The sequence below is a fragment of the Gavialis gangeticus genome, unplaced genomic scaffold, assembly GCF_001723915.1.
Source record: "Gavialis gangeticus isolate Ggan-Ray unplaced genomic scaffold, GavGan_comp1, whole genome shotgun sequence".
NCBI classification, from domain to species: domain Eukaryota; kingdom Metazoa; phylum Chordata; order Crocodylia; family Gavialidae; genus Gavialis; species Gavialis gangeticus.
The window spans coordinates 118,368,571-118,375,906 of NW_017728992.1; the positions used below are offsets into that span (position 1 = coordinate 118,368,571).

The 7,336-nt window shown below is 42.7% G+C and overlaps 2 protein-coding genes across 2 annotated transcripts in view; both read left to right on the plus strand.

The window, feature by feature from the left end:
• Window positions 1-3,128, plus strand: part of LOC109298716 (lipoxygenase homology domain-containing protein 1) — a 236,860-nt gene extending 233,732 nt beyond the window's left edge. Inside the window, exon 29 of the mRNA XM_019518967.1 lies at window positions 3,007-3,128. Within this exon, the coding sequence (XP_019374512.1) occupies window positions 3,007-3,128 (122 nt within the window). The remainder of the gene's footprint in view (window positions 1-3,006) is intronic.
• A 66-nt stretch (window positions 3,129-3,194) lies between these two features.
• The window catches only part of LOC109298725 (lipoxygenase homology domain-containing protein 1-like), a 182,523-nt gene continuing 178,381 nt past the window's right edge, over window positions 3,195-7,336 (plus strand). The window contains exons 1-3 of the mRNA XM_019518979.1: window positions 3,195-3,235; window positions 5,094-5,149; window positions 5,311-5,343. Of these exons, the coding sequence (XP_019374524.1) occupies window positions 3,195-3,235; window positions 5,094-5,149; window positions 5,311-5,343 (130 nt within the window). The remainder of the gene's footprint in view (window positions 3,236-5,093; window positions 5,150-5,310; window positions 5,344-7,336) is intronic.

Consider the following 7,336-nt stretch of genomic DNA (forward strand, 5'->3'; position numbering starts at 1 on the left):
AGTCCCGTTTCTTGTTCTGGGGTTTTGTTGTTCTCCCGCCCTGGCGGGGGGTCGGGCTAGAAGATCTACTAGGTCCCTTCCGACCCTAAATCTATGAAACTATGAAACTATGAATTGAGTCTGCTCTGATGTGTGCTAATTAGCACATGGAGCAGATGTTTGGCATTTGTATAGGTGCCTTAAGAGTCTAGATATACAAGGCACTTTAGACTGGTTTAAACTTCCTGGAACATTTCAAAAGCACACTGGAAAAAATCAATTACTATTTTGGGTAATCCTCCTTGAACCAGTTCAATGTTACGTGTGGACACAGAGCACCCCAAACCCCCCAAATCCAGTTAGGACAATAGGGCTGCTCTGAGATACAACCAGCACTCTACTGGCCAAAGTGTTTGCAGGAGTGGGGAAATAGACAGCTCCTGTGTCAGTTTCACTTCCCTGGTAGGAGCTCCCGGTGAGGGTCCCAGGCCTAAGGCCTTGTTACATGGTAACTTTAGGTGGCTTCTGGAGCTCTTAACTCTTTGACTGGCTGCATGTTAACACCTTTTAAGTGGTTTAAAGCACTAGTTATTCAGCTTAACGTTATCCCAGTTCAGGGCAGGAAAATCTCAAATCTATCTAATTTTCCTCCTGTTTTATTAACTTGTGGTCACTCTCCACAGCTTTTCCACCCAAGTTGAAGCCCTCTAGCATCCCAGGAGGCAGTGGGCCTACTGTGTCTCCTGCCTCCACTCCTGGTGAGAGCAGAGCCAGCTGAGTCTGAGCAGGGGTTGGGGGGCCCCCAATGTTGCTTGGACCTGGCTCTTCTTCCCACTGGGAGCAGAGCCAGCTGAGTCTGAGTGGTATGGTTCCCCACTACTCTCAGTGGGAAGTAGAGCTACAGAGCCAAGCAATGTGGTCCCCTGTAGCAGGGGGCCTGCTCGGGGCTGATCTCACTGTGGCCCACCCACCCGTTCCTGGGCTAATCACCCACATTCTCACCCGCCACGCCTTGTTGTTAATTAGTTAAATAGATGTTAATAAGTAGGAGGCTGCCCATTTCCTGACCCGATGCCAGGGGGTGCTATCTGCAGCTTTTTCCTCCCCTACATCGCAGCCCAAGCTTTGCAGATGGCATCTATAATTATCATCATCACCGGTCCCCACACTGGGCCCCAGAATCCTACTATTGAACCCCACCTGGATTCCTCTCCTCAGGCGGTCTCTTCTGCCTTCATGCTGGGCAACATAGCTCCCTGATCTGCTTCCCCTTTGGGTGTGATCCCCCCACCGGGACCTTTGGCTACTAGCCCTGGCCCATCCCCAAGTCATTCAGAACCCCAGGCCCTCAGCTCTTGGGCATTCCTCACAGTGGGCCTTCGACCCTTCTGGTCCTGGCCCTAGCATGGGACAGTCAGGGGAAGTTCAGACAGGCCTGAGTCTATGGCCCTTACTCTTTCTCCATAGGGTCCACCTTCCCAGCCCCCACAACAAAGGGGTAACCCACCTGGTTGTGGGGGCTAGGGGTTAAGGCATCCCGACCTGCCTTTCACCAGGGTGGTAACTGGCCTGGCATTTCCTGGGGGCTCCCGCACCACTGGGAGTCCCCCAGGCCACCCACTCCTGGCAGGGTGCAGTTTTAGGTCATGCCTAGGACCAGGAGCCTCCTTAGCAGCCCCTACAGCTGCTCCCTTACCTCCAGATGTTACTAGCAGCCCTGGCCTCCAGCAGCAGAGCTGCCCTGTTTATATGGGCAGACTTCAGTTCAAAATTGCTACCCTCATCAGGCATCTGGCAGCTCCAGGCCCTTAAAGTGGCAGGCACAAACAGTGCCCTGCCACATCCCCCCAACCCTGATCAGACCCAGCTGGCTGTGCTCCCAGCAGGAGCAGAACTGGTTAGAATGGTGATGGTAAGCACGATGGCCATCCAGCTCGTGCAGCACTCACTCTGATCTGAGGGAGCAGGAAGCCTGTTCTTCCCCTAGCTCTTTGCCCTTTCCCTGTGTACCAAGCCTCTAGTGGTAAGTCACAGTTGTGCAGGTGAAGGGCAAGCAGACCAGGTTTTTTGGCTGAATGTGGGACTGCTCCAGTAAGATGAACAGAACTAAACTAATTAACATTTGTTCAGCTTACAGCATATAGTTTGACAATGCCCTTATGTGGTGCAGGAGTGGGTAGCAGGGTTCTATCTGGGGAAGGGTGCTTTGTGGCTCCCTGCTTGTGGTGGGTGGATGGTTGTGCCTGTAATGGTAAAAATGTGTCAATTTTTAGGTGGTGGTGGTGAGACAGAAAACAAACACAATGGGTGCTTAATAGAACAGGAACTCTGTCAATTCCATGCTCAGTGTGAAGTGATTTGGCCCATTAACTGTGAATTGTTTTTCACCCTCTGTGCTGCCCTCTTGCAGCCAGTCCTACCCTGCAGGTTGCACTATGCACACTCCCTTCTGTCAAGGGACAATTGTGCACCAGTTCTCAATCACTGACATTCTTGGAATGATTCAAGTGTTATGTCTTTCTGCACTCTTAGTTCCTGCCTTCCCTTGCCTCCCAATTATGCCAGTCGCTGCTCAGCATAAATCTTCAATTCTGACCATCTGCTTCAGGCTCCCCAAGTCCTAGATTGCATTCAGATTAATGCCTGCCATCCTGGTTTCTGTCTCTTGTTTTTGCCTCTTTGGATTGGAATGTTCACTGTGTGCCTTGGCTTCTGGCTTTCACCATTGGACTGACTTGCCTTTCCCCCACAACTCTGACCATGTCTTCTGAGAACAAGCAATCAAAGGCTGTGGTGGCTTTTGGCAATGTGCTGGTGCTAGTTTACGTTTATCTTCAAATGAAGAAACGTTTGCTGAAATCTAAATGGCCTTTTGTCTATAGAGAAGAATAACAGTATCACATTTTGAGACCCAGCATGTACATCTTGTAGTATTATTATTATTATTATTATTATTATTATTACTATTATTGTTGTTGTTTGGAACAACAAAAAACCCCCCTCAAACTTGTTGTCATTTCATCACAGGCAATGGATGGTTCCTGGATAAAGTTGTCATCAAATATAAAGAAGAGGATGAAGAGCAAGAGGTAGTCTTTCCCTGTAATAGGTATGCCATTCATGGGAAACCAGAATTGTTATACTGCTAACATCTGGAGGAAATATTGCAAAATAGTGTAGAGGTAAGAAGGAAATAGAATTTATTCCTCCACGTCATGGAGCAAAGGCTTGCAGGATCAGTGTGTGAGTGTATGGGGTAAGGTGAAGAAGTTCAGAGGCCAAGTCATGTGAAGCCGGAAAGGTGCACTGATCTCTTCTAGAGGCTCGTCATACCTCTTAAATAGTGTTTCAATTCCCTATGCCATAACATGTATTACATATATTAGGGATTTAGGCCAGACCGTTTTGTATTTTCCAGTCACTACAGATCATTCAAGTGAACCTAACATATTGGAAATCTTTGAAGAGACCTTAATCTCTAGATAGCAAGCTATCTAGAGGATAACTAAAGCATTTCCTTTCACTTAGCAAATATCTATTTCTCTGTCTCAGTAGCTCTAGAATTTTGCTGCTGTAGGCAAAATTGGAAAATATCCAACTCTCTCAGCTCCTAGTCACAGTCACTAAATTTTCTACTGCTTCAAATATTTTGCTACCTTAGGCAACAACCGGAGCCTTGGGCAGCCTCTATGTTAAAGCAGGTCCCTCCACCATAAATATTAGACAGGGATAAAATGCATATATGGCTACACCTTATATTGGTATAGAGAGATACATTGGAGGAACTTATCAAATGAATTATGCACTATTAAAATAGATATAAGATCTTGGAATTTGTTCAGAACTAACTTTATGGTTACAAACTAGTTCTTCATATCTACTCTGTAATTTTGGAGAAGCCTCAGTCATGAGGATCTTTTAGAAATTCAATAAAAACATTTATGCCTGTCTTTTAAAGGTATGTTCCCCACAGTTAAAAAAATGCAAAAGCCTTGAAAATGGTTGGCTCAGAACTGTTTACTTCCCTCAAAACTATTATTGTTGTTATCAGTGGTTTTTTGTCTATTAAATTGTTTAATTAGCTTGGATTACATTAAAGAAGGTTATTGGTAGAGTAGACAGATGAGACAATTGTTTCTGTAATTTCAGTGAGGTTTTATGAGATTTCTCCTAAGGGAGGGATACTTAGCTTGGATAGTGGGCTTGCTATAAAACTGTCTTGTCAAAAATAAGTTATTAAGCACTAGGAAAAAAGGTTAGAGACATTATAAGGAGAACAGGAGGGGCTCTATCACTCTGCCTGCAGTGTGAGGGCTGCCAAGGAACTAAAGTTTCCCTTCTGTTTTTAAAAAATAGTTAGTGATCTTTTGATTCCCTGGAGGAGGATCGGGAAAGATTTCACAAAGGTTAATCAAGCTATTTATTGCAACAATAATTTAAACATAATGGAGCCTAGTCTTTCTTCCACATACCAGAGATTTATTCACATAGTGTGCCTATGTGTGGAAGGTTATACTGACTACCACGTTTGAAAAAATAAAAGAGCTACTTAAAGGCCATCAGCTATTGTAATATCAGGAAGGGGAGTTAGTAAGGGTGTATTTTTGTTGTGTGTCAAGACTGAGGTTAAGTCCCCTTAAATTCCATATCATACAATGCAGGGAAAAATTGGTATGAAATTAACATTCATAGTGTTCATCCAGAAAAGAAATAATGTAAGCCACACAGAATATATATTAGGTGCAGGGACAGCACAGATCAGTAAAATACCAGATCCTTGTCCCAAAGAAGTAACAACTTAAGGGCCTGATCCTGTAAATACTAACTACCCAGTAGAACACTAACTCCCATAAGTATTCCCAGTGTCTTGTAGAAATATATTGGGCTACATAATCTGTGGTGTAAATTAGCACCATAGAAGTGAGCAGAGCAATGCTAATTTTCACCAGAGGAGAATTTGTTCCAGGAAATGCTTACAAGTCTTAGCTGGACAGGAGAGGCATTAAGACACTGAGGGGACTGGCAGTAATTCTGAGATTCATTGTAATAAATTCAATTGCTAGCTACCATCCTAACTACTATCTCTCCTTCCCCACTCTCTCTTTTTAACAAAGATGGCTAGATGAGTACCAAGATGATGGGAAGATTGAGAGAGAGCTAATTGCCAAAAGTAAGTATTCAGTTACAGATAATTTGCATTATAATAATGCATTGATATCAAATGACTAGTTATGCCTGTAAACTCCTTGTGAGTATGATTATAACTTAGACACATTTGTTTGCTGATAGAGCTTTTTCAGATGAAACTTTAATTCTCTCTTCATTTTTCAGAAAATGGTAATTTACAGAAGGCATTCACGAGAGGTGAGAAACCGTCTATATTTTCTTGCCATAATGCTGACATTAATAGTTGAATTTAAAAACAATATGAAGTAATAAGTTTCCTCCTCATTCATATGGAATACCAAATATTTAGGGAAATGGTCAAAAACTGGTCAATAATGGTCTATAAAAGTGACTTGTCAAATCATTTAAATGAATTGAGTGAAAAAAGAAAATTTCTACAAACTTCTAGTTTTTTTCCCATTTCCATTATTTTGTCTTGAAATCAGTCAGAAATTCCTCTGAGAACAAATTCAAGAATTTATTATCCCCATGTCACCACCATTTACTACAGAGGGACAGTTCTCCCAACAAGCATCAGTAAATTGAAAAATGTATGGTGAAGTGACAAACGAAGCAGTTTCAGGCCAAAGTTCAGGATGGTATCCTCAGAGTATCTAGAAATAATGCAGACTTAAGCTATAAAATTGATTAGCGCAGCTAAATGCAATATCTTTGTTCAGTTGAATAAAACTGGCTGCCTTAATGAAAACAACATACTCTTTCTATCTGTTTATGTGTCTAGCTACAAGCCTGGCCCCACTGCTGTAGTTGAAAACCTCAAACAACAGCAATGGGCTGTATCTACACAGCAGTGGACTGTACCAGAGCATGCTGTTGTGAAAACATGCCCATTTATTTATACAATGCTAAAAATGTCATGCATTCACTGTTAGCGAAACGTTAAGCTTGCCCTGGGCACATGCCAGAAGTTATCAACAAGACATCTCTTTTGGTATTTGGTGTGTGCAGAGTGGGAATGTGAGGGAAAAGCATGTTTTCCGTAGCATGATCTGATGCTCTTCAGACATGGCTGACAGTCTCTGTCTTTGATTTCTAACCAGATTTAAGGAGAAATAGACGGGGTAGCATATTTGTGTTTTGATTTATATTTGTGTGTGAGTGCCTGTACTGGATCTGCCCAGGTAATTTCTGACTCCATCTCCAGTGAAGTCTCCTGCATTCAAAGTCTGGCTCAAAGATTGTGTTCCACTAAAAATATAACTCTCATAGAGGGAGAGGAGAGTAGGACCACTCCCATCAAGAGTTTTAATTATCACAACAGAGACCCTGAATTGAACTCTGTATTTAATAAGCATCCAGTTAAGAGGAGAGCATCACAGTGCTTGTGGCAATTTCTGTTCCAAAGTAAATTGATACAAAAATAGTCCATTCCAGGGAGGTTTTCTGGGCTGTATAGCTTCATTTTTAGATATAATCATGTCTTGCAATAAATAAGCACACATGCACGAGTCATCAGGATTGTATTCATGCCGGACAGCATGAGGCGCACTCTTCAAGAAAATTAAATAAAGTAATGGGATGTTGAACCTCCACTAACATGGAGGAATCCAAAAGGCCCTCAAAAGCTGCATGCTAGTTTACCAGTCGGAAGGCATATGCTTTCAATAGTAAATGTACATTTGAAGAATTGCACATTCTTCAAAAAGGTTTACCTGGCCTATCAGCACCACCTTGGTCTTGCTTGTATTTATTCTTAGCATTTTTCTCTACATTCAGGTACTATCTTCAGCTAAGCATGGAGAGGTAAGAGTAGGAGATGGTATTCTTCCATTGATGTGAAAGACACAAAGAACTGTATGATATGTGAACACTGGTGACACTTTAGTCTGTCTCGTCTTATCAGTTGCCCTATGTATCTGTAGAATAATGCCAGGGAAGACTGAGGCTTGCAAAACGTTCAAAATCACAGGCTGCCAAGGGATTTTTTAACTCAAACCTGCAGGAATTCACCAATGTACAGTACCTAGGTTTATTACAAAGTAGAGAAAATGCCTGATCCTCAGTAGAGAAGTCTTCTCCTGGAGGTTCCAACAGTGCCGACTGCTACTGGTATGGTGCCTCATATCATGTAGCAAGCAGTGCTTTCACAGATTGCGTTTAAGACTTCTTGTAGTAAATGCACATGCTAAATATCAGACAGCTGGTAGAGATGGCAGTACACTTGTGTTAC